The sequence below is a fragment of the Marmota monax genome, unplaced genomic scaffold, assembly GCF_021218885.2.
Source record: "Marmota monax isolate L192 unplaced genomic scaffold, Marmota_monax_Labrador192_F-V1.1 WCK01_AAM20220418_F8-fsc00036, whole genome shotgun sequence".
Classification (NCBI taxonomy): Eukaryota; Metazoa; Chordata; class Mammalia; order Rodentia; family Sciuridae; genus Marmota; species Marmota monax.
The window spans coordinates 8,738,146-8,766,108 of NW_026694491.1; the positions used below are offsets into that span (position 1 = coordinate 8,738,146).

Consider the following 27,963-nt stretch of genomic DNA (forward strand, 5'->3'; position numbering starts at 1 on the left):
TAACCCTGGAAAGAAGATATTATTTACCCAGTAAATAATATTATTATAATATTATTAATAATATTAAGAATTAATGAGGACCATAACTTTATTCAAGATTATTCAGCTAGTCAGTTTCACAGTAAAATTTAGGCCAGATATATTTGTTTTTCACTCCAAAGCAGACTTTGACATTTAAAGCCTCCATTATTTTTCTGTCTTTTTTTTTCCCTGTAATTTTGACATCTCTTAACTGTCTCCAATATTAACATTTATTTTCTCTGAAATTATGCAATATACTTTCTAGCAATCAGAAAACAGCAATTTTCAAGTGATTTTAATTGATACAATATGGAAAGATCCTTTAGCTGTCAGACTATTTGAGAGGTAAGATGGTCATTCAAAACTTTATGTGGTTTTGTCAGAAATAGGGCACAATCTTTGCCAAACACATTTCTTTTCTTCCATTTTCAAGATAAAATAGAAAATAAAATACAACTTTTATGGCCAGGTGTTCATGGCCACATACTTTTAAATCACTAATATAGATCACTCAAATAAATTTGAGCACCACTTTCATGTTTAAAGCAGAATTCCATGTGCTTAACATAATTACTTGCCACATGCAAAACTCATAAGAGTACACCTTTAGTAACCTTGGCTGAATAGTATAGAGCCTTTTAACAGCTTCAAAGCCAATTGTTGATACAATGGTAACAATGAGGAATAGTTTCAAGACTTGAATATTCAACTGTGTAAAACAACTTGGAAAAACAGTTAAATTCAAAATTTCATTACTTTAAGAAAAACCTTGGTCTGTACTTAAGTTAACCTGCAAATGATACAAAGGGTTTCAAATACTTTCCCCCCAATAATAAATAAATACAATGGAAAACAGACCTCTAATTTATTTATTTAAGTACTTATTTATTTATTTATTTATTTATTTAATGTTATCTGCTAAAGACTTGAGCATACTGGTCAGGAATTTTACTGGCATGATGGTTGTCCTCAACTAAATAAGTAGGTGAAGATATTTATTTCTAAATCTGACTTTGCCTGGGCAAGCAGACTGTTAACGTGTACAATGTACAGAATGGCAGGAAAAACTATTGCATTGGGGTGTAATCCATTTCTTTGTTGGAAACCTTCTGTCACAGTGCTGAGTAACACAGGCTCTGGAATCAGAGTCTGTAAATGTGGGTCCAAGCGGATCACACCAACTGTGTGACCTCAGACAAGTCATACAACCACTTTGAGCCTTGGCTTCCTATTTATAACACACTTTTTAAGGATTAAATAAGATAAGAATGCTAGCTGTTTAATACAGGGCTTGCTTTAATATGTAAGTAACTTTCCAGTGGAATCATTCAATTAACAGCCACTGAAGCTTACACACTGGTGATGACAAATGCCTTAATGGATGGGGTGGGATTTTAGCCACCATGAAAGAGAACCTCCCTTTGTGTTTTGGTTCAGTTTAGAACTTAGCAATCTCCTGCTGAGAGCCAGGATTTGGGGTGGATTCATTAGATCAAGTTCCTCTTATTATTCTCTACTCTCAGTCTATTAGTCTTTGTTTTAATACAATGGAGGAAATGGGAAAATGATACATGTAAAATGCACATACACAAGCAAGATATAATTATGTATTGGAATGTTTATAAGGGTTCACTCAAAATATGCATGCTGGGGAATTGTGTCCCTGCATCTCTCATTAGTCAAGGACATGATATCTAATCTGAGACATGAAGAATTTTGCTTGTGTGTTTATCTCCCACCTTCTCTAAATATAGCATTTAAGGGCACTTTGCAAAAACACATGCTGTAATATATACACAAATACATAAAGATAAAAATATAAATATGAATGCAATGGTTTTATTACATAAAACGACAGAGAAAGTATAATACTATATACCATATTGTATTATATCTCAACAATATAATATTTTATATTATATATTACATGTTGTATCACATCATGAGATGACAGAAGGAAATTAATTATGAAAGAAAAGCAAGGGAAAAATAAAATTTGGGACCATAACATGAAGCCAATAGTCAGGCACATATTAAAATGCATACTGTTTTATATTGTGACCCATAGAGATACATATAATATTGAAGTTTTTCTAGGAAATAAGTGTTAGACTTTAAGAGACATACTTCCTCTATGCCTTGCCTCATTTCAGGATTGTTTGAGATGAATGAAACTCAGACAAATAGATCTCAAAATATACCCCTTAATATTGATAAAGGCTAGCTTGAAATATATGACATAAGTGCAAAGCTAGTACGGAATTCTCAATAGAAATCTCCAGAAATCAAACTCCCATCAGTGGGAGAAAGTGCTGATCAACCATGGGTCTCAGGACAAAACCTGTCCCAGTAAATCTAATGCATGGTGGATGTGTTCTTGGCAGGCAGGCAATTCGCCCAAAAAGGAAGATGAACTGCATAGTCATTCTTTTTCCTTGACGCCGTATTATCCAGGACGATGTTCTATCAAGGCATTAGGCTCAGCCACTAAGTCCAGAGGGGCTTTCCCTTCCAAAAGAGGAAATCAGACCATTTTTAGGATAGTCATGTTCCCAGGCCCATACCATCACAATTCTTAAGTATGTAGATTTTGATTCCAGAAGATTTTGAAATAGATCACAGAACACATCAATGAATCTATCTCAAAGTCCTCTCTGTCCACAAGATTGAGAGTTCATTCTTTCAGTGTAAGTTCTACATACAATTATATCGAGACAAAAAAAGCCTATGAGAAGTTCTGCAATGAAATAAAATGCTAAACAACGATATTTCATTATAATTTCAGAAATGTAAAGATAACACAGATTTATAAATTAACCTCTACCTCTATGAAGTTTTTGAGGACAGACTAAAGACTACAGATTAATGCCTGTCATGGTTTGAGCATATCCTCAAAAGAGTTCCTGTGTTGATAGATGCATGAGAGACTTTAAAGAGGTGAGGCCCAGTGGAGTATAGTTAGATCACTGAAGGTGCTACCCTTAGAAAGAACTAATCCAGTCCTTGTGAGACCTTGGTTAGTTGTCACAAGAAAATTTTTATAAAAATGCAGGATATGTTCCTTTGTGGTCTCTCTGGCTTCTTGACTCACCTTGTGATCTCTTTCTTTTGCACATGCTCCCAGTGTAATACCATTCAACCTCTAGGACCTCACTAGAGATCAAGGATATAGGGTCTCTTATTCTTGAACTTTCAACCTCCAAAACTGTGAACTAAATAAACCTTGTTTCTTTAATATCACTCAACTTCAAGTATTTTGTTATAGCAATGAAAAACAGACTAATACATCTTGCAAATATACTAATTTTGTACAAGTTTAAAAGGATTTGGGCAAAAAATTAGATTTCTTGCCTTATATAATTCTTGCCTATATAATTCCTCTTCCTCAATTCCTTTGCTTCATCTCAGTTGGAGCATCTCAGTTAGTGCTTAGGTCAAGCTGGATTCTTTTGGTAACTACTATCTGAGTAGATTCCTACAGTTATAGTTCATTCAATGGTACACAAATTGTATTACTTCATTACCAAGTTGTCTATAACCTTCGTATTTGAAGCCTTAACCATACACACAATATTACCATAACATGAACCCTACCCTCATCATTATAAAGGACAAATTAATCCTTATTCCCTAAAATAGTTACATTTAGGCAAAATTATATTCCCAGAAACCAGTAGATAGTGTAGCTAGAGAACCAAGAAGAGACTTTATGAAACCTGAGGAAAATCAGAAGACACACACAAAAAATCTTGGTTTAGCTTCATTCAGATGTTGATCAGTTCATATCCATTGCCTCTGTCCACAACCCATACACTCAACAAACTTTGGTTAAACACGGTGTCATCATTTATTTTGACTTCCCCAAAGTTTGTTCAGTGTATGGGTTTTGGACAGAGGCAATGCTCTTTAAGTGTCATCCCTGACCAGGAAGACCTGCATTACCTGAGAGCTAGTTAGGAATGCCAAAACTCAGGTCCCACTGCAGACCAAGGAATGAAGCTAGAGATGGTACCCAGTGACCAGTGATTTACCAAGGGCTCCAGGTCATTTTGACCAACCCTAATTGAAAAACACTGAACTAGGAACCCCCTACCCTGATTCGACAACATTATTTCTCTTCTTTTAGAGTAGTACTCGAATTCTTCCTGATTTCTAATAGTGTATAAATATATAATGGTGACAATCCAGTCACCAGATCTTACCTGAAGATTCTTTTTCTTTCTGCATATCCCAAGTCTTTGAATTCCCAATTTCCTGGCAAGTCCTGTGTTTCTGGCACCTGAAGCTGCATTGAGTGTGTATTCTATAAGGTGACAGACTCGTGGTCAAGAACTTTCAGCCAAGAGCATTCTCTAGATGGACATGATAGCTTTCACACTTGCCTCCTGTGATGGAATTAAAGAATTCTACGTACCAAAAATGTATCCCACTTTTCATGTTTTCTTTTTTTTTTTTTTTCAGTTAGGGATTCAACCTCAGCAGATTCCTGAATAAAGATGCTGTTGGTATTTCTAAAGTCAGTGCCTTGGGGAGAACTCGTGAAAAACAACCCTCTACCACATTCTCATCAAGTCTTTTCTAAGAATTTCTATGTCCCAACATTTAATTAGCATTTCTACCCTCCTGTATCCTATTCTGTAGAATAAGTCACTTCTCTGTTGTAATTATTCTCTTCCTTGACTACATATTTGAATCACTTTTAGAGCATTTAGGAATCTGAAGGCCTAATCCACATCCTAGAACACTGAAACCAGAATATTTCTGGATGAGACCCAGGTTTGTGTTTGATTTCCTTCAGTTGTTCCTTTAGTGTCACTTAACTGAACTTTTACAAATTCCTAAGATGCATCTTAATTCAGACATTTACTTTTCTAGTACTGTTTGCTAGGTAGGAGCCTTCCTTTCTTTCATTTTTTCTTGTGTTCTTGGTCCACACCTTTGTTCTTCTAATATAGTACTCTAGATGTTGTCTTGTGGCACCTTCTCTAGAGAAAGTATAGTTGAGAATGTGCCAAAAGTTTTGTTATTAAAAAATAGGAAATTCTTATATATCTAAGTAAGATAATTCTTCTATGTATTTTCTCATTGGTCTAATTTCTAGTCCAGGATTGGACTACCATTGACCTGCCTAGTTCTCCATTAATCTGAGCAATTTCCATTGAATCTGCCTTATTCACCAAATTCTTCTTCTTACATCCCTAGGGCAAATTCTAGTAAATCTTGCCTTGAGTTTCCTAAAGACAGTGAGGCTTATCCTGTGTTGTTTAAGATTCACATCTTAACAAAGGTATTGAAATAACTCAAAAAAATTATTGCTTGGTGATTGTTTTTATCTATCAGGTTGTATAATTTTTGGCTTGTAATATCAAGATGGCCAATGAGAGATGCAGAAGGGTGAACCAAAAAAGAAAATGACAGTGCTATCATGCCAATCTCCCTTTTAATGTTCAAGGTGGGTTATAAAGAGTTAAAAGGTATTCATGCAAATATATAGTATATACTCCATTCCTTGACACATTTCACACACAAAAACAAAACAACAACAACAAAACCCCAACAAAATAAAAACAAGGAACATGCATCTAAAAGATAGTAAGAAGGGTAGATGAATTTTTTTCAAATGTATTCTCCTTGGAATTATGATACAAAACTCTGATTAAAGACATAAAACTGAAAACAAATCAAGGCTAATGCATTTAGGATATTTAAAAACAATCTTCCACTATAACTATATTGAATCTGAAACAAATATAAAGAGAAAATAGAGAATGAAGGGGATCAGTAAATTTAGGTACCATAAAGAAAAATGGAAGGTCCCAGAGGCTAATGTTGTCAAGGCCAATAAATCACTATTCAGCAATCTTCACTCATTGGCAGGGTGATTTCTTTCATGCTAATGACTGCAAAAATTTCTAATAGTCAATAAATGCAGAGATTCTGATCCCTTTGTAAAATAACCCTTCTTTTGCCTCATGGTATCATAGGACTGATTATTATCTAGAGTCCTTTCTTTGTTCTGTTATACTTTGTGCCTCAGTAAAGGCTATGTCAGGAGGAACAATTTGCTTTGTGTTAGAGTTGGAAAGATTGAAACTTAAAATGTTTTTAAATTACACCATCAGAAATAAGAGTTGAAGTTTGGAAGTTTCCAAATACATTGGTTTTTCAGTCCAACTTTTTGTTTTCAATTACTGTGACTGACTCCTTCCTTTACCCCTATCTTAATGAGGTTACTGATTTTAGCCTACAATAAATTGTCTAAATTGTCCTCTTGGCATCCTTACTTAAGGAACAAGGGCAGTAAGTGGAAAAGGGAACATGATCTACCTCTACTATTAGATAATTTTTCTAAAGCATTTGCCAAAGTGCCCTACTGATATTGTTTGGAGACATTCAATTAGAAATAGATAATATATTTTGAGAGAACTAAGATGTTAGTAACATTTTAAATTTCTAGAGCCTAAGGAGATGATGGCGAATGGAGTGCTGAAAAATCTGGGATTAAAGTGAAGTTGAAAATGTTCTGGGCAATTAGAAATGAAATATTGCCATTTTCTGACACAATGAAAAGGAATAAGAAAATAAACATGTGTGCATGCATACACACACACACACACACACACACACACACACATACTACTGAGGTCCCAAAGAGATCAAAACTGAGGATATAAGTAAATAAAACCTTTAAGTGAGCTATTATTTCTGAATTGAATTTTTCACTCAAACACCACATTTAATACAAAGAAGTATTACATTTTATATTTACAAATTTATGAAGAATATCCATAAATTGAGATAGATTGAAGAAAAAACTAAAAAGAAATCATTTGTGTGTCCTAAATACATAATAATGCTAGCAAGTCAACATCAAATATTATAATGGTTTTATTCTATTTGATATAAACAAAATCTATTAACTAATTTTTATATTCAACTTGCAGACATTTATTTTATAACTTCACTAATTTTAACTTAAGAATAGTATTAATCATAAGTGATAAGATTTAAGAACTGAATTAAAATAATGGTGACTTCAACTTTGTGGTATAGTATTTCAGTAAATACTACTCCAAATAGCTAGTACCATAGAATAGTACTTATAGATGAGAAATCAGAGAAGATATAGAAAAAAAGAGGTACATTTGTTTTTTTCTACTGTGAATGATATATACTACATAATTCAACCCATAAAATATTAAAAATTATTCTTTCAAAGTAACTAGGAGATGGATAAGAAAAGAAAAATTAGAAGTGTCTATATTCAGACAAGTTACATTAGTACCTGTAATAACTACAAGATATCAGTGACTTAGCATAGTAAAATTTTATATCTTTCTAAATCATGATTATCCAGGGAAAGAAAACAGCTTTACTTTGCTTCATGTAGGCATTCAGAGATCCAAACTCCTTTTATGGTAACTTGACGATTTTCAACTTCAGATTTCAGGGTCCACTTGAAGTCCAATGGTCTAAGTGTATCTTTCACCAACAGATTTAGGGAAGGGAAGTAATGTAGAAAAAGTATACTTGCTCTTCACTGACTTGGACCAGATATGCCATATCATTTCCTGTTTTATTCAGTTGGCTAGAACTCGCCAAATGACCCAACCTAGATTTAAAGAAAGCAGAACCTGTAATTTAGATGAATTCTAAGATGGAATGGAATTCTCTCACCCATCACATTGAACCAAGCTGCAGTTCCATTCTGAGACAATATTCATTTCTCATAAAAATAAGATAAAGTCATTATAGATTCTGATTGTATTTTGTAATCATCCTAGGTCAACATTAAAACATATTTTTATCATACTTTTCAATTTCAGGGAACAACCAAGTGCCCAGTGTACCATACCCCAGGGCTACATGGCCTTGGTAGGGTTTTTAGCCTTCACGTTTAGCAACTGAATTCTATGCACACAATCAGTTGTGATTGGATAAGATTTTAGTTTATGAATGGTAACAACTAAGAATAATATTAATCATAAAGTACAAACAGTAAAGTCTACTTGTGAATTTATCATGTGAATAGGCATTTCCCAAATATGACAGTTTTCACTTGTTCTCAGAATGAAGAGATATGAAAAGCTGGATTATTTAGTAGAATTTTACTTGGCTGAGTACAGAATGAATTTCAGTGAAGCCTTTCTTCTCTGTGTCAGAGACGATATCCTTAGTATATTGTTCATGTTCAACAGATTTCATATTTCTTTCCTCCAGACAGTGCAGGCCACAATAACAAACTACTTTTCCATAAGCCAATTTTTCTAGGCTTCATTCTCTTCAGTTTACTTTTTCTTTCTTCAGCTGTGTTATCATCACTAATGCCCTAGAGACAAGCATTAAGAAATAGCTTCCATGGGCCTGGCAAGGGTCATTTCCTTTCATGGTGTAACTTTGAGATCAATTTTCCATCATAAGAACAACTTAAATTAACTTCAGATTCTCGGTTAGGGATGTTGGGATGACTCTATTCTTGATCTTAAGTGTATCTACGTTAAAACATACAGTACATTTCCTACTCTGATAGGAACAATTATATCCTCATTAATCAACAAATATCAAAGAATTAACAAGATTTTGGTGTATGCATGATTTAACGTTCTCTGTCTTTAGGAGCTATCTGGATTGTCTAATTTTCCAATTGTACATACAAGCAAAGGAAAGACTAAAAGAATGTTTACCATTTCTGACTAAAAAAGTCAAAATTATGGGAATATGGTTAAGACAAAGAGAATATGAAGAAAATAAAGGGAAATATAGGGAAGGACTGTTAATGGGGTGTGGAGTTAGTACTTCCTAAGGTGTCCTAAGTTGGGGTCATTACCTTAGGCATATTGTACAAGTCCATTGTACCAGTCCAGGGGAACACCCTTTATGTAGAAAACCACATGAATGATGCCTCTTAGAGTTGCACAATGGAGTGATTCTAGTCCTAGATGTATAGTTCCATCTTCCCCTCGAATATGCAACAAACCTAATCAATATTGTTGGATCCACAGTGGATTGAAAGCTAGTTTTATCAAAGGAAGTCAAAGCACACCTTTGCATATGCAATGTTTGTACCTGCAATTAAGGTTCACCTGCAAATGTGGAGACACCTGAGCCATAACTAATCTATTTTCACACCTGCTCTTTCATGTTCCTTTAGTTATAATATTTTCTTACTCTGATTACAAGCAACCTTTTAACGTATTAAAAATTACATTATTTTCTGTACTGATAAGGCAGTATTTATCAGGAAGTCTATAATTATAGGTACAATGGGGTAAGAGCTGAGAATTTAATGATGAAATAGAAAAAAAATATCACATTTACCTTCTTGGAGAGATAAATGTTAATCAAATAATCATATATATATTATATATATATATGTATACACATATACATATATATGTATATATAAATTCTTTAACAATTAAATTTTACTGTATAACAAATAATTCCAAATTTTATTGTCTTAAAATAATTACTTAGTTCCCATTTCTATAGTTCAGCTATTCAGGCTCTTTTGTGCTTCTGGTTTTCTGGGTTGCACTAAGCTCACTCATGTTTCTGCAGTCAGCTGCTGGGTAGATTCAGGACCTGATGGACTGGGTTAGCCTCCTCTGGGATATTTTTTCTCTCTACCACACCTTTTCTCACCTTCCAGTATTCAGCTTTACCTAATTTCTGTGATAAATGGGAAGAAAGCAAATGGAAATTTGCAATGTCTCAAGAAGATTCCCCTCAAAACTATCATGACTTCAATATATTCTGTTGATGAAAACAAGGGATGTAAAGTAATTTGCCCAACATCTCAGAGATTAGGCTAGATTCAAGTTTACTTAGTCTGTATCCTTCCTCTGAACCAAGATGTGATAGTGGTTATGCAAGGTCATTGTCACTTGTGATTATTAAGAAAAATAAAAAAAGGCACTGAACAATTTGCAGTGGGGTTGACATGGTCAGTTTTGTCTTTATACAGCTTCATTCTCAATTTACATGGGAGAATATCCTACCTTCGTGGAAGTCACTGTTGCTGCATTCCAGGCAAGAAAGGTGGCAATTTAGATTATGATGATACTGGCAAATGATGTAAAGAAAAATAATGCTATTAGTATTTAGAAAATAGTATCAACAAGTAACATGGACAATTGGTAGTTACTTAAGCATAGAGCTTTCCATAGACATTGTCTGGTTGATTAGATAATTTAAAGACAGGCAAACTTTCCATAATGTACAAATTCACTTATATATTTATAAATGTAGGAATCAAATTGGCTAACTTGAACTCCTTCTTAGTATATTTTTTATCATACATACGTATTACATTTCACTGAGCTCCTCATTGGGCACTGAGCTAGCTGCACATTAGCAGCTGAGATGAAAAAATTAATAAAATAAACCACATTGAGGTTTATTAATTCAAACACAATGCTGATTGTCAATAAAGGGCTTTGATCTACATGGTCCAACAGGAATTCTATGTTGCAGGGACTTTGGTGAACAAGCAGTCAGGCCGAGGTGCTATTACTGCATGTGTTAGTTTTCCATAGTTTCATTCTAAAATTAAGACAAATAAATTAAGTAGGCTTACTGGTAGTGATAGGATTATGTGGATGATTTAGATGTGATTTTTGCTAAGGGATAAATGGAGCCGATCAAGTTATTTTAAACTAAAATAATTCTAAATATTATTGTCACAATGGTGCTGAGTACTTTTATAGGGATTCTTCCACAGACAACATTGATTCTTTAAAAAATGAAATTCTTAAATACTTTTCAGTAATATTGGTAAGAACATAAATATTGCTGATACAAATCGTGGTAGAATATGATACAAGAAATGTAACTGGATTATTTTCTGTGAAAAAGTTTGTTTCTTTAGAGGACAGAAATGCAGTCTAAGACTCTTCAAGGTCTTTTCAGCTTCCTTTACTGAAGATTGGTCTGAAGTATTGGGCTGCCTATGTGGAGTCCCAGTTGTGCATGGTACAAAAGCTGGAGGTGGGTGGTGTTGGGGGCGTGGGGAGACTGAGGACTTCTTTTCTTGGCAATTAGTTCACTAGGCTTATATTTGCTGAGATCTCACTTTGCCCAGGTCACTCTCTCTGGGCTATAAGTTTCTTATTTCATGAACACATAATGTGCTCCTAAACATTCCACCCCATGACATGAATTACATTTCTAAATCCTGGTAAACAAGAAACTAAGAATACAACAATTTGCTGCAAACCACAAACAAATCAAACATACCTTGAGGATACCAAGGTCTAATCTACAAGTGCATATTAAAGTCATATGTAGTAAGAACCTTTTTGTATGATGTTTCTAAAGTTCAGAGAAATATAATGGATAGATTAAAAAGTCAATTCCATTGAAGCAATTCAGAATAAAATAAAGAGGTAAAGAAAAGAAGATAGGGAAAAGCTCAACCAATCATGATAATTTATATAAGAGGGTTAATTCTATTTATATTTGAGAATTCACAATTGTAGCTTCAAAAAAAAAAAAGCGTGGAGATGTTTTCTGGTCATTGGTTTTATGTTCAGATTTAGGTGTCAGCATAAAACTGTGTAAGCATAAAAATATGCCACATGGACAGACAGGTGGCCATGATTCCTTGGCTTGATTTGCTTGCATTGCTTCACAACTCATGTCACAGTATGAAGATTGTTAAAAGGGGAAAAGGCAGAAGCCCAAATAACTTCTAATTCATAATAAGAATAAATGTGTCTGCAATGCAAAAGACTCTCTGGGCACAGTACAATGGGGTTACAGTTCTGCAATTTTGCTGAACTGAAAACACATTCTTTTTCCTTGGTTTTAAAGGTTCATTTTATTTTCAAGCAAGCACGAACAGAACAGTTTCTGATAAACACAAAAGCTGTGTAGCCTCATTATGTTGGATGACAAATGAGATCTTACAGCTTCCCATCAAATCAGTGGAAAAACAATTATCTGTAGAAAGTATGTGCAAACGTTTTTCCCTACAAAGTTAAAGATTCAAGGCAACGTGTCTGGAATGTGCTTCTCCCTTTAGGCTGCCTCCACTCCATCAAACATCTGTCTCAATTTCCGCCCTTGCTGGAGCCTCCTTTTGGTCTCTCTGCAAATCCATTCCTTCTGAATATGCCTCATCCTGACCCTGCTGATGGAAACCATGTGTCTCTGTTTAAGGAGAAGCGCCCAGTCTTCTCAGCTGGAGATTTCTGGCCAAGTTTTAGACTATCTTCATGTATGGTGTCCAAAGTATCAAATACAGCATAGTCTGTTTTTGGTTTGATTTTGTGCTTTAAATGTTTAAAAGTAAGCATTCACACATTTATTGCTTCTTCTTAGCAAAATCTCTAAAGTTAAGCATAGAGCTTTGAATTAAATATATCTTGGATAAGAAAATTCTTTTGAAAAATATACCTCAGTAAGTACTTGTTGATTGCCTATTATGCTACAGCCTAGAGGTACAAGGAATAAAGACACCTCAAGAGTTTGCCACTTAGAGACTCAGATATGCATAAAACTGGTGGAACCATTACAATACAGAGTAGGGAAAGCTGAAATAGATTCTATGAGAGCACAAAAGAACGTTTAGTGTTTCTTTAAAAGTATTACTTTTATTTGTGATATCATATTCAAATCTTTCATCAATGATACTAAATAATAACTTTCCTAAAAATCTTATGGTTATCTACAGTCATTAGAAAATATCTGATCTAATTAAGTAACTACTTACAAATGAAAGTCATAGTTTGCACATTATTTTGGCACTATTTTGTAGAAAGTAATTTACACACACACACATATGCATTGCCTTTTTAATGAAAGCAAATAAAATTCAAAGAAGCAAGAGTTTATATGTTGGCATGGTCAAAGGACAATCTGAGATTTCTGGGGATAGGATGAGGACAATGGACTGAACAAAGTGAATGAGTGCTAGATATTGTCACCCCAAATGTCTTCAGCAAATTCTCAGTCCATGTTTACAACCTCCTCATAGTGGAAGACTTGTATTAAGAAGGCAAAGGAATAGACATCAAGATAAGTGTGTGTTGCTGGAAGTGAAGATTTATTCTAAATACAAACACTATTCTTTTTAAAAAAATTATCCTTGAAAGTAGAATGTATTTTGGCAGCATATACATAAATAAAGCATAACTTACTCTATTAGGTTCCCACACTTGTAGTCATACATAATGTATATATACATGCTTGCCGTGTATACAAATACCAAGGTTAGGAAAGTTATGACCAATTAATTCTACTGTCCTTCCTATTCCCCTCCTCTCTCCTCTCCCTCTGTTACCCACTGTCCAGTTCAATCTATTTCTATTATTCCCCTCCCCAACTTCCCCTGTTTTGGGTTAGCACTGAGAAATCAGAGAAAAATTTCTGCCTTTGGTTTTATGGGCTTGACTTATTTCACTTATTTCATGATATTCCCCAGTTCCATCCATTTACCAGCAAATGCCATAATTTCATTCTTTTTTATGGCTAAGTAATATTCCATCAGGTATATGTACCACATTTTCTTTGTTCATTGATCCATTGAAGGACATCCAAGTTGTTTCCTTAGCTTGGCTATTGTGAGTTGAGATGCTAAAAACTTGACACCAGAAAAATAAACAACCCAATCAATAAATGGGCAAAGGAACTGAACAAACACTTCACAGAAGAAGAAATATGAATGGTCAAAAATATATAAAATATGTTCAATATCTACAGTAATTGGAGAAGTGCAAATTAGAACTACACTGCTAACAAAAAAAAAAGAACTACACTGCAATTATATCTCATTCAGTCAGAATGGCAGTTATAAAGAATAACAACTAACAATAAATATTAAATAATAAATAAATGTCGAGGATGAGGGGAGAAAGGTTCACTCATGCATTGCTAGAGGAACTGCAAATTGGTGCAACCACTGTGGAAAGCAGTATAGAGTTTCCTCAGGTAACAGAATGAAATCACCATTTGACCCAGTTATCCTACTTCTAGGTTTATATCCAAAGGACTTTAAATCAGCATACTATCATGAATTAGCCACATCAATGTTTATAGCAGTTCAACTCACAACAGACAAACTAAGGAAACAACCTAGGCATCCTTCAACAGAGGAATGGATAAAACAAACACTATTCTTACAAGCAAGAATTCATTACATAAAATATTTCAGTAAAGAAGGAAGTAAAGCAAGTGTAATATGAACAAAATCTAAATATTTTTGCAATTTTATATATGATGACTATTGTCAAAGATCTGAGAAAGGTAAAGTTTAATATAATAATATGTTGTTTGTAGTACTTGTTATTCAAATAATATAAGGAATGTGAGAAACAGATATCACAATCAAATCATATAGTTTTCTTGTCACTATACATTTTATTTTAGTAGAAAGGATGTTTTTTAGTAAAATGTCATCAGAGGAAATATAAATTGTTGGTAAGGAAGAAAATATTTCAATCTAGGAATCGAATTACAGGGAGCCTGGAAGACCCAAGAACAAAGCCTTGAGATAGACTAAGTTTGAAGCAAGAGTTAACATGTATTTCCTATTCAAATATAAAATAGATTTTAAAAAATCATTCATCTAAAGGTCTAAAAGGAGAAAAATACATCTCAAATTCTTATTAGGTATTATCTTCTAGAGAGTAGAATTAGGGCTGAGGAATGAAGTGGGACTTTTGAATTTTACTTTGCACACTTCTGTATTAATCTGAATCATTCACAAGAGTAATTCAGTCTCATAATGCTATGTATTATTAGAAAACAATGAAATGAGTTTTTTAAACCTATGAAACCAATGAACAAACATAAGATATTAAAAGAAAAGAAAGAGTATGAAGAACAAAAACAAAGAAAGGTATTGGAAATAATTTCTAGAATTTAAGGAACAAAATTAATTAAAAACAACACTAGCAGAACCAAATGTGCTCTCCCAAGGAGATGGCTGGGCACAAGGCACTGAACCCTAGGACACCAGTGACATCTGGTGGCAAGGATGGACAAATCTGAAATTTGAGTCTGCATCAGGGATGACTGGTTACCTGATGAAATTCTGCTTTTTCACAGATTGAAAGAGTCACAGTGATGCCATCTGGGAACAAAGAGCTCCTTACTCCAGCCCCACAGCCAGGAGAGTTCCAGGAGGAGGAAGGAGAGGAGGAATCCACCCCTAGGCTGATTGATGGCTCTTCCCCACAGGAGCCAGAGTTCACAGGGGTTCTGGGCCCCCATACCAATGAAGGTTGGGTATATCAATGCTGAATTATAATTGAGAACACTTTATCATCTATCAAAACTGCCGAGATCCAACTTAACAGGGAGCCTGGAAGACCCAAGGACAAAGCCTGAGATAGACCAAGTTTGAAGCAAGAGTTATACATGTATTTCCTATTCAAATATAAAATATTTTTTTTAATCATTCATCTCTAGCCTGAAGGAAAGGATCAAATAACAAAACACTTGGGATGGAAATATTTGTCTGGCATCATAAGTGAAAACCTTTGTTGTGGAATGCATTTCTAAGAGTACTGGGTTAGCAAGATGAAACCTATGACTCTGAGATTAAAGTCAATGCAGTTCAGAGTGATAAGGTCACGATGATGGTGATAAAAACTATAATAATAACATTTTGCACTAATTGAACACACATGATGCTCAGCACTTCATATTGTCCCATTTGACTATTACTGCCTCTGTGGACATGCTGGCATTGCTTATTTCATTAGTGTTGAAGAAACTGGTAACTCAGGATAGTAACTTGCCACATGCCCCCTAGCTCTTGGTATGCTGTGTTTAAAGCCAGACTGTTGGAATTCTTTACTATTGGAAAAGAGGCTTTTTCTCCTCAACTCAGTTCTAGGAAACAAGAGAGAGGAAAAGATAGTGAAACATTCCATAACATGAGACACCACTTACAATGACATGAAGGTGGAACCATTCACTTTTAGTTAATGAGAAGGTTTTCCTCAAGAGAACTCACACCAGAAAGATTTTACACAGAATTCTGTAGTGAGGGACTGTGGGAAAAAATGAGAAAGGGTTGAGGGTTTCTGTACATTAATTTTAAATGGCCACTGTTCTCACACATATGTCTGTCTAGTACAGGGAGACAGACATAAATGTTATCAAGTCTCACAAGTGTTTTGAGAAAAGCCTGTACCAAGTACACTGGGAGATGAAATGAGGGGAGAACATAATGACATAAGGCAAGATTCAAAGCAGTGCACTGAGAGTGTCTTGTCCAGGTTACATGCATTTAAACCCCAGTCCTGCAACTTGTTCTATATCCAGTTTTGAGCAAGGCATTCAGTGTTTTTATGCCTTAGTTTTCTCAGTTAAAAATGATTTAATAAGTAATAGAATTGACCTTATAGAGTTGTAGCCTCTGATATATCCACCAAATAGTAGTTATTAACAATATTCTTTTATTGATAGAGGGGTAGATTCATTTTTTAACTGTTAATGAATTTCTCAGTGTACAATATGGTGCTGTTAAGTACAGGTACTAGACACACAGCGTATCTCTACACTTACTAATCCTATTTAAGTAAACCTTACAGCTGTTGAGAAGCTCCTCATTCCCCTCCCCTCTCCCATCAATCCCTGGTAACTACTGTACTACTCTCTGCCTCTACGAGTTTTTAACTCCTAAACACTACTTCACTAAGAAGTAATATAAAAAGTGACCATTTATCAAATGCTTCCTATATGTCAGCCACTTAAGGTGTTTTATGTACATGATCTCTTTGAAGATTTTCAGAAACACTACATACTAGTGAATATTTAGAACATTAAAAAATCTAAATATATTTTACTATTAATAATTTCTGTGGGAATATTTTAAATCCATATAGGCTGAAACTGTGAGTGGAAAAACCAAAATTAAGTTATAACAGGTGTGACTATATATGAATTACCCTCAGCATTTATTGATAAATTAGCAAGGCCAAGAAATATTAAAAAAAAATCAAATGCCTTACTTTAAAAAAATGTGGTAAGTGGAAAATGTTAATGTATACTGATTGGAGAAATTAGCAACTATCAAATATTTTACAGCTCCCCCTTGAAGGAATTTGTTCTGACTTTCCATTGTTAAATTTTTTTTTTAATTCCTGGGGTTATTATAAGATGTTTTTCTACCTTAAGATTACAATTCCTTCTCTTCTTGCAGGTTTCAAGCTCCATGGGGTTTCTGTCTGATGATTTATAATCTCCAGGACAACATCTGTATAGCCTACCTCCCTCTACTCCTAGTAGAACTGAGGACCTGTCTATCCTCCCACATGTGCGAGATCTTCCCACTGTACTTTCAATACCATTCCCACTTCTCCCTCAGGATCCCTTTGATATTCTACCTCTGCTTTTTGGGAACTTTTCCTTCTAGTCCCTACCACTTTAATCACTTCCCTGCATCCAAAGAAGTCCAAATATTTCTTACATCTACTCTCATTCCTTATCCTATACCACAAACATCAAGAGCATTATCTACAGTTGCTGTCACTTTTCTCTTCCCTCCAACGTCCTCATGAATAAACCACCATCTTCTTTCCAACCTCATCACTCAACATATTTTATAAAGTCTCTCATAACTACTGTAACAGCTAATCCAAGAACAATTCTCAGTCCATAACTCACTGACATCTCAGCAGCCTTAGACTCTTGATGATTTCATTTACTTCAAACATCTGTCCAGGTGGCCCCATATAGTGCCCTTCCCCGAGTTTCATCCATCCCGCTTGTCACAGCTTCTCTATTTCCTTAAGAAGTGTGGCCTTCTCTACACAGCTACTAAACAAACAGTAGAGGAGGGGAGGCAGTGAGAGAGACAGATAGAAATAGAGATAGAGATAGATAGATAGATAGATAGATAGGCAGAGAGAGACAGACAGACATATATTGGCCAGTGTGTTGAGATATAACACAACCTAGCCATCTTCGGGTCTGTTTCCTTCCTTATAGTCACTCTTCTAAGCTACCATCATGTTTTGTGTAGAATACAACTCTGCTCACTCTCCCGTCTGCTGTGCTTCAGTCTTCCACCACACTTTCATGTAGAATGATCTCTAAACATGCAAATCAGTTTGCATAATGCCCCTGATCACCCTTAATATAAGGAATAAAACCTGCAACACAACCTACCAGGCCCCTGCATAGTATGGCCTACCTATTCCCTTGTTCTCTGAGCTGTGCCTACGTGGACCATTTTTCAGTCTCTCCGAAGTGGAAGGACTTGGCACATGATGCTTCCTCTGCCTGGCATACTCTTCCCTCCCTTCCTGCACAGCCAATTCCTTCTCTTCCTGCAGGTTTCAAGTCAATTATTATTCCTCCAAGACCTCGTTCCATTACTCCCCACTAGGGCAAATCATCCTAGATTTTGCTCATACATTTCATCCCATTCATTGCCATTATAATCTTGCTTGTTTGTATTATTAACATTCATCTCACATAGCAGATATAAAATAGAACTGTGTCTGTGCTTACCATTATTTCACCAGCTAGAACAGTGCCACTTACACAAAAAGGATTCAATAATATGTATCGAATGAATAAATATTAATTATTATATCTTTTTTTGCAGCACGTTTGTTTCAACGGGATACTTAAATATGGAATTCAAACTCTAATACAAATATTATATGTGATTTTAACTTTGTAAAATATAATCTTTATATTTTGAAAATAGAATTTCTAATAAATATAAAATTCACTATAATTTAAAGAAATAAAAAAAATTAGAACATAATTACTTCCTACTCACAGTTAGAAAAGTGGATAATAAGACTTTTGGTATTCTATAAGAGAGGTCTTTAAATTTAATTTCATAAATAATAAATATTTGGCAAATGCCCACTACCTAAAAAAATACTCTTCAAATCCTCCATAATTTAAAATATACTTTAAATATGTTGGGCACAGCTTTAATTGATATACTTGACTTTAATATTCCCTTTATATAAAATTATGAGAGAAAATATAAAATGGAACATAATGGTCTGTGTGAGATTCTAATCTTGTTTACTAAATATAATTAACCATGTTATTGGGGAAAAAATAGTTACTTTCATATAATTATTTACCTTTACCTTTTAGACTTTCCAACCTGCCTTCTGTGTACCTGTATAAGCACCACAGTGTACTGTGATGACCATGAACTTGATGCTATTCCTCCACTGCCCAGGAAGACTGCCTATTTCTATTCTCGCTTTAACAGAATTAAAAAGATCAACAAAAATGACTTTGCAAGCCTAAGTATGGATGACAGCATTAATGTCCTTCTTTTCTTTTCAGACTTCCCTGATGATTTTGATAATATAAAATGTAGGCATGGAGAATGAAAGTTGAATGCCAAAATATGACTCATAAGTCAATTATTTTTCCCATTTAAATATTTGAGAGATTACTTTAATAATGATAATAAAAATGAATAACTAATGGCTATTATAAAACTATATAGTTGTTAATATTTTCAAGTGAGCCATTTTCAACTAAATATAAATCATGAGTAATCATATTTATATGCTAGAATGTATTTCATTGTGACATTAAGAATAAAATGTCATGGCTGTGTATTTACGAAGATTTGGTGGTTTTGGCAAAGCTTCCATTAAAGCATAGTAGTTTTGTGATTGATGAATGCAAGCCAAAATTCTGACTTTACGGTTGTTGCCAACTTAGAAGAATTTCTGTACTTGTCGTTGTAAAACATTTTAATCACTTGAAGATTTTTTTCAATGCCTGTATTTTTGGCTATTAGAATATCTGACACTCTTCACTGAGAAAAAACATCATTAGTAGTAAAATCAAAAGTTTTTGAAGAGTAAAGAGATAGAAAAGTTATTTTAAATATAACATGTAAATCTCATTGCTAAAGTCAAAATTTCTTATAAGCACATGAATACACATTGTGTTTGGAGGAAACAAACAAGTTTTATAAAATAAGTAGAGAGATAATTATGTTTTTAACTCTCTATTACTAATTAAATTCACATTTACATTTTGGGGGGCGGGTGCTGGGGGTTGAACTCAGGGACACTTAATCACTGAGTTACATCCCCAGCCCTATTTTGTATTTTATTTAGTGATGGGGTCTCACTGAGTTGCTTAGAGCCTCACTTATGCTAAGGCTGGTTTTGAATTTGAAAACCTTCTCCTGCCTCAGGCTCTGGAGCCGCTGGGATTAGATGCCTGTACCACCATGCTCAGCTCATATTTACACTTTTAATATGTGGGAAATTTTACATTCATATTTTACTTGAGGAAAATCATATTCAAGATAATTTGATTACTTCCTTCTTTCTATTCATCTAGATGATTTAAAAAGGATTGATCTAACATCAAATTTAATATCTGAGATTGATGAAGATGCATTCCGAAAGCTGCCTCAACTGAGAGAACTTGTCCTGCGTGACAACAAAATAAGGCAGCTCCCAGAACTGCCAACCACTTTGACATTTATTGATATTAGCAACAATAGACTTGGAAGGAAAGGGATCAAGCAAGAAGCATTTAAAGTAGGCTTTAGGTTTCATATGAAGAACTTTTATCTTCCCATCTCTTTTGCTGTCAATATCTTTTTTATTCCTATAAGAGTTGAAATCAGTTGGCCTGTGTGGTGGTGCCTCAGCTCTTCAAGGGTGTTTGGCTGGAGGAGATGAAATATTGTCTAAGTTTTGGGCTTGTGTTGGAGAGAAATGCTATTTCTCCATGCCTATAAAATCAAGACAAGTCTTGCTGTGTCTCAAAGTCTCACTGTAGAATGTCTTCCATGGGAATCACTACCTTGCTTAAATTGAGAAAAGCAGACAAGAGAGAGGTTCTTCCTAGAGATGGAGAAACACTCTCAATTTTCATAAAGAAATCTTTGCTCACAGCCAATTTTTCTAAAATTTGACTGGATCTCCTACCACCTCAGCTAACAAGGCCTGAATAGGCACATGCTATTTTAGCAACAGTTGCCTGGAGAGGGAATGAAGGGTACAGCTGTGACACCATTAATTTCTACTAAGTCCCTTTGTTTGGACTGTTTTCAGGATATGTATGAACTCCACCATCTCTACCTCACTGATAACAACTTGGACCACATTCCTCTACCACTCCCAGAAAACCTGCGAGCCCTTCATCTCCAGGTAGGCTTCTGACAGTAAGGTGAGCCTCAAAGCTCCATAGAGAAAACCAAATAGAAGGAAGTCAGGACACAAAAATCTGTCCCGAATGGCCTGTTGACACTCTCTGGTGATTTTTTTTTTACCTTTTTTTTTTTTTTTTCCTAGAGAGCACAATTAGAAGAAAAAAAAATGAATGTGTCCTATATCTGAACACAAAGTATTTACACATCCATGGCCCTATCTATCCCATTTGATTTCTATGTGGTCCTACTGCTGCTCCTCCTTCTCCTCCTCCTCTTTTTTTTTTTTTTTCCCCAGTACTAAAGCTTGAACCCAAGGATATTTTATCACTGAGCTAAATCTCAGCCTTTTGTTGTTATTATTATTATTTTAAATTTTGAGACAAGGTCTCATTACATTGCTGAGGTTGACCTTGAACAAAGGAATGTGTAAGGATTAGAAATGGAAGAGAAAAGAGAGAAAGAAAAATTGAAGCTGACTTCTATTTTTCAGGAAAATGTGAATTTTAGCTTTTAAATTTAATATATTAAATTCAATCCTTAGGCATTCCCATACACTCAGAAATCACAAACATCCATTTCTCTGCATAAAAAAGAATAGTTGGTACTTTTCTTTCATTTTTAACTAACATAATTAAAAGTTTGGATTATTTTTACTCCCATTATGTTATATTTGATCTTTGAAGGGATGAGTGAAAACACACTTGCAAAACATTATGATCTAATAGTTTCTAAATATACTTCATTTTCATCTAAGTGATTAAAATTTGCTGTAATGAAACATTTTTGGTTAAAAATAAATTATTTCTTATTCACATATGACTTTTACTCTACAGTATAATCAATACTCTTTCATAATTTCATCTGTTCCATAGGATAAATGTGCAGAGAAGACATCCATTAAATGCTCAAATAAATGTCATAGTCCAATATTAAATTTTCAGCACAAAAAGCATAAACCACTCCAAGAAGAAATTTTGCTATGCAAGAATAAGTGTCTAGTTCTTGTGTTTTTCTCTATGGATTCTATAAATATTTACTTCCATTTCTTTCTTTTTTTCTATTAATATATATTATCTATTATATATGTGTGTTGTATATCATATACATATATACTTACATAATCTTTCCACATTTTAGGGTATTTGTGCATATCTGTTTTGGTCTTCTATATTTTTCTCTTTTGTCAGTTTGTCTAATCATTTTCTTCTATAATCAATATCATTTAATGTATATTCTTTCTTGCCCTCATTCTGTTTCTGGATGACTGTACTTTCTTTCTTTCCCTCTTGAAAGGTGTATTTCTGTATATATTAAGAGTTCTTGCCTTGTGATAAAATGTATGATTTTTCAAGGGAAGCCTCAAAATAAATTTTGAATTTTATTTTCCAATTATTAATTAAATATTATTGCTAATGTCTGAGATGATAATGACCCTATAAAGTAATCAAAATCTCTGATGTTATATTTGAATTTAGTGTGCTTATATGTACAAGATGATATGAAGTTTTAAACTACTAGTCTTTACTTTCACATTCTGACGTTTTGAAAGGTAAAAGTACACATTTTAAAATATTTCACTATAAAGACTACTTCAGCAACATCAAGAATATAGCTGTTTTTAATTTAGATTACTCTTGTGTCCAATCTACATGCACTTTTAATACTCATAAAAATTATCTTTTGATGCATTTGGAAATGTTTGGTCAGCTGAAAGCATAGTAATTAAAAGTGAAGTTTCTGGCAAAACCATATTTTCTGGGTTGAATTTCAAGTACCAGTACTATCTAATATCTGAACTTCTCTGCCTCTGAGTTTTCTTATCTGAAATAGAGATAATATATTGTGTAGGAAGGCTGGGTGGATTAAATAAGATACAGTTTATAAAGTGAGTATTGCAATTACTGGTACATGATTAAAACTTAAATGTGAGGCATAAGTTTTACTTACAACATGTCTATAACCTATCAAAGGAACAGTAGAACTAACAGACACTAAATCTGTATAATTAGTCATAAATATATTATAACACAAAGTGGTTAATACACTAAGAAGGTATGATGAATCACACATTCACCTAGCAAAAGAACCCTAAAATTCATCAAATGATATCTATCAGAAATGAAGACACAAATAGATACTTCAATATTCTACTTTCAACAATGGAAAGACCAACTATCTGCAAGATTAGTAATAAATGGAAGACTTAAGCAACACTAAAAACCAATTTGACTGACCAACTATCTAGAAGATCAGTAATAAATGGAAGACTTAAGCAACACTAAAAATCAATTTGACTGACCAACTATCTAGAAGATCAGTAATAAATGGAAGACTTAAGCAACACTAAAAACCAATTTGACTAACAGTCATTTACAGAACATTCCACCCCATAATATGCATTCTTTTAATGTGCACAAGGAATATATCCTGGGATAAAACACTAACAGACCACAAAATGAATCTCAATGAATTGAAAAGAATTAAAAATAACACAAAATATTTTCTGATTCCAAAGAGTTACATTAAAAACCAATCTCAAAGATAACTTGAGAATTTCAGACATCTGGATATGAAATAATATTTTCCTTAAACAATGTTTCAAAAAAGAAATCCTCAGGAAGTTAGGAAAATATCTGAGAAAATAAAAACATAAAAACAACATATTAGAACTTATGGAATGAAGTTAAAGCAGTGCATAAAGGAAAATGTTTAGCCTTGAATGATTATTAAGAAAAACCAGCTCTTCCATCTGGAATAAGTAGAGGGAATTGGTCAAAAAAGATAAAAATAACAAGAATTAGAGCAGAAATAAATAAAGAACAGAAAAATAATAGAGAAAATAAACAAAACTAAAAGTTGGAAATGTTTGGTCAGCTGAAAGCATAGTAATTAAAACTGAAGTTTCTGGCAAAAACATTTTCTGGGTTGAATTTCAAGTACCAGTACTATCTAATAGCTGAACTACAATTATCAAGAAAAATATCTCAAATTAATAAAGTCAGGAATGTAAAAGGAGACACTACTACCAATCTTACAGAAATTGAGTAATAGGAAATACTATGAACAACTATAAATGTCAACAGATTGGATCAATAAAATGGAAAAACTCAAAAAAGACACAGAATTGACTAAAGAATAAACAGCAATTCTGAATCAATATATAAAAAGCAAAATATATGAACACAGCTATTTGTGAAGATTTTCTGAGAAAAGTCCAATCACATATGATTCTGATTAATTGTATCAAGTGCTTAAATAATTAATACCAATATTTTACAAACTATTCCAAATTATAAAAAATGAAGGAACATTTCCTGACCGATTCTATGAGGCCAGAGTTACCTCAACAACAAAACCAGTCAAAGATATAATTGGAAAAGAAAAATATAGGCCAATATACCTTATAAATATAATACAAATATTCTCAGTAATATATAACAAACAGAATCCACCAAGTGATAAAAATGAATACACAACAAAACTAAGTAGAATGCAAAGCAGTTTTTAAAAATGGAACTATGTAATATACCATATTGATAGAATAAAGGATAAAAGGAACATAATTATTTCAATGTATGCATAAAAACCACTTGATAAACTACAGCACCCTTTTATTACAAAATCATTAAAAAGCTTCTAGGAATAGAACTTCCTCAATTAAATAAAGAACATCTGTAAAAAAAATCCACAGCTAACATTATATTTGATGGAGAAATACTGAATATATCCCCCCTAAGATTAAAAACAAGAGAAGTTTAAAATACTGTTTAATCTCTCTACTTCTATTAAACATGCACCTCAAACATGGGCTAGACCAATGAAGAAAAACAAATACAAGAAATGAATAAAATGCCATTCATATTAGAAATGAAATAGTTTTGATATTTTCGAATAACATGATCTTTTACACAGAAAATCCTAAGGAATCCAATAAAAATTGAACTAGAAAATGAGTTCAGTAGAGTGGCAAGTTATAAGATCAACATAAAATATCAATTGTTTTTCTGTAGAGAAGCAATAAATAATCTGAAAGTGAAATTAAGAAACATTTGTTTATAATAATCACAATTTTAACTACGTAAAAATAAATATAAAAAAGAAGTACAAGCCATGTCATGTTAAAATTATAATACATTGTTGGAAGTAAAAAGATTCAAGTATAAATGGGCCTATATTGGTGGATCAGAGGATTTAATATTAAGATGAAAATGCTCCCCAAATTGGGCAACAGATTTTGAATTCAACAAATCCTTATAAATCTACTAAACTTTTGACAAAGTATTTCTGCAACACGTTTTAAAATCTACACATACACACACACATACACACACACACACACGACATTTCTTTTTAAATCTTGAAAATGTTTTTAAATTTGTTTGAAGTGGTGGTTGTGAAACTTTGTGAATATATTAAAAATCATACAAGTGAACATTTTAAGTGTAGATAATATGAAATACATTCAATAAAACTATTTTAAAAACTCAGTCCTGGGCCCTGAGCATCCTCCTGTTATTTTATTTCCCATTCCTTTACTTACCTTCAGCCCAGCTGACTTAAAGGTAAAATGCTAAGAATAACATTCCATGCTGCCTCCTCAGGATTTTGAACTTCATATTCTCTTGAATTTCCTTTGCTTGGTTCCTCCTATGTCTTCTAGTCATTCTATTCTCAGTTCAATTGATACTTCTGAGAATATATTTTTCACCTTTTTTCATAGTACTCATCATTTTGGGAAAAAAATTTTATTTAAAAATTTGCTCTTACCTACTTATAGCATCCTTTTTAAAGTATAAGTTCCATGAGGACAAGAGAATATCTCCTTTGTTATTTGATGCATCCTCATTCCTCAGAAAGTGCTTGTATATAGTAACTGCATAATATGTACATTTTACTGAGGGAAGGAACAGAATAAAAACAAAGGTGAGGCAAAATAGACTATGATATCAATCAATACTAATGATATGCAATATATTATTTATTTTCATCTTTTTAGAATAATAACATTCTGGAGATGCATGAAGATACCTTCTGCAATGTTAAAAATCTGACTTACATCCGTAAGGCACTAGAGGACATTCGGTTGGATGGAAACCCTATCAACCTGAGCAGAACTCCTCAGGCATACATGTGTCTACCTCGTTTGCCCATCGGGAGCCTTGTGTGATTTCAGATAATTATGATGCTCATCACAACAAAATATTTTTTTCTGCTTTCTTCAGAAACAAAGCTCAGCATGAAACTTTCAAATTGCATTCCAAAAGCTGATATGATTACACAAAATGCAACTCAAAGTGTTAATATATGATGAAAATTTAGTAATTTAAGAAAACATCAGATAAGGAATAAACCTACAAACTATTCAGAAAGAGCAAAACTAAATGACAGAACCAATTTTATAGATATTCTTAAAAATCAATTATAACTTGCAAGTGTTAGGAATGCATATGTTAATTCAAAATTAAGTATATAATAAAGAAAATTTTTAAATTGAACATTAGCTATGTAGCTAGAATTTAGATGTTTTTTCATTAAACTCTTCTATTACTTTTTTAGTTTTCACTAACACATGCTTTCTCCTATTTTGTTAAAGAGCATAAAGAAAAATAATAAATATGTTTGAAAATTACAGTGGCCTTGTGGGAAAATAGCTGTTATACTCCAATTATATACATAAATAATACATATAACTCCAGTTTTTGAATGGTGATATTTTCATTTAAATTTTCTGTTAAGTCGTTTTAGACTTTTGCCCACCTGACTGGTTATTTGGTCTATTTCTGTGTCTGCAAAAAAGTAAAATATAGAAAATGGAAAAGAGATGATAATCACACCAGGAAATAAGGAATACTTTGCAAGATGAGTTGAGCTTCTATAAAATTAAAGTCATGATTGGGCTGGGGATGTGGCTCAAGCGGTATCTGAAACACAACAAAAAAATATCTATAAAGTGTGAGCTTCCTTTCAGCTGCAAAATACTAAGTTACACTTACTGAAAATAATGTCTTCTTGTATCCCTTATAAAGTTTTCCCTGAGAAACAAAAACTTATATAGAAGTTAATATCTTCATTTGTACACAAATAGATATATGTATGTGCCACTTGAATATACATATATCCACGGCACGTGTGTGTGTGTGTGTGTGTGTGTGTGTGTATGAAAGCATGCATTTAAAGTACAAGTGATACTAACTACTAACTATTCTGAACCTTGTTATTTTCATTTTAAAATAGTTCTTGATGATATTTCCATATCAGCACAACTCTACTGATTCTGAAAACTATACATAATTCCATTACAGAAATATATGTATTTGCACTTAAAACCATCAAAACTGTCAAAATTCTCTTTGCTTAAAAATAAATAATTTTGTGCACATGTAAGAATACATAAAGTAGAATTTGGAGTCAAATATTATTATTTTACATTTTAACAAATGTTACTAAATTTCCTTTAAAATATTACACCCACATTTTCATCTACAGTGTGGGAATGATACCTGATTCTGTACTACCTTACTATAATACTTTAATATCAAACTATTCTACCACTGCATAATTTATTTCTGAATTAATACATTATAGTTAAAATGAGATAATTATCAGCACCTTCAAACATTTAAAAATACCCTATTTTTTCAATTGTCTCTTTTTCAATCAATTACTTTACAATATCTAAATTATCTGATTTTTTTCTTATTGCTCAACATCATTTGCTGTATGTCATTATTTATAGTTACTGGAGCTAAATCCAAAATTTCTATAATGTAACAATTAGAGAATACTCCTCTAACATATATCCACTTTAGGTATATAAATATTTTCTT

At 33.2% G+C, this 27,963-nt stretch overlaps 1 protein-coding gene and 1 long non-coding RNA gene across 2 annotated transcripts in view; one reads left to right on the forward strand and one right to left on the reverse strand.

The window, feature by feature from the left end:
* The window catches only part of Epyc (epiphycan), a 33,079-nt gene extending 6,472 nt beyond the window's left edge, over positions 1-26,607 (forward strand). Inside the window, exons 2-6 of the mRNA XM_046419366.2 lie at positions 15,073-15,247; positions 19,099-19,257; positions 20,317-20,519; positions 21,039-21,134; positions 26,133-26,607. Of these exons, the coding sequence (XP_046275322.1) occupies positions 15,073-15,247; positions 19,099-19,257; positions 20,317-20,519; positions 21,039-21,134; positions 26,133-26,303 (804 nt within the window). The 3' untranslated portion in view covers positions 26,304-26,607. The remainder of the gene's footprint in view (positions 1-15,072; positions 15,248-19,098; positions 19,258-20,316; positions 20,520-21,038; positions 21,135-26,132) is intronic.
* LOC124075767 (uncharacterized) lies at positions 554-27,891 on the reverse strand. Its single transcript, XR_009224472.1, has 4 exons — positions 26,969-27,891; positions 25,904-26,030; positions 10,023-10,086; positions 554-7,633 (listed from the first exon to the last, which is right to left on the reverse strand). It is a non-coding gene; the product is annotated as an uncharacterized LOC124075767 (long non-coding RNA).
* Positions 27,892-27,963: the final 72 nt, after the last annotated feature.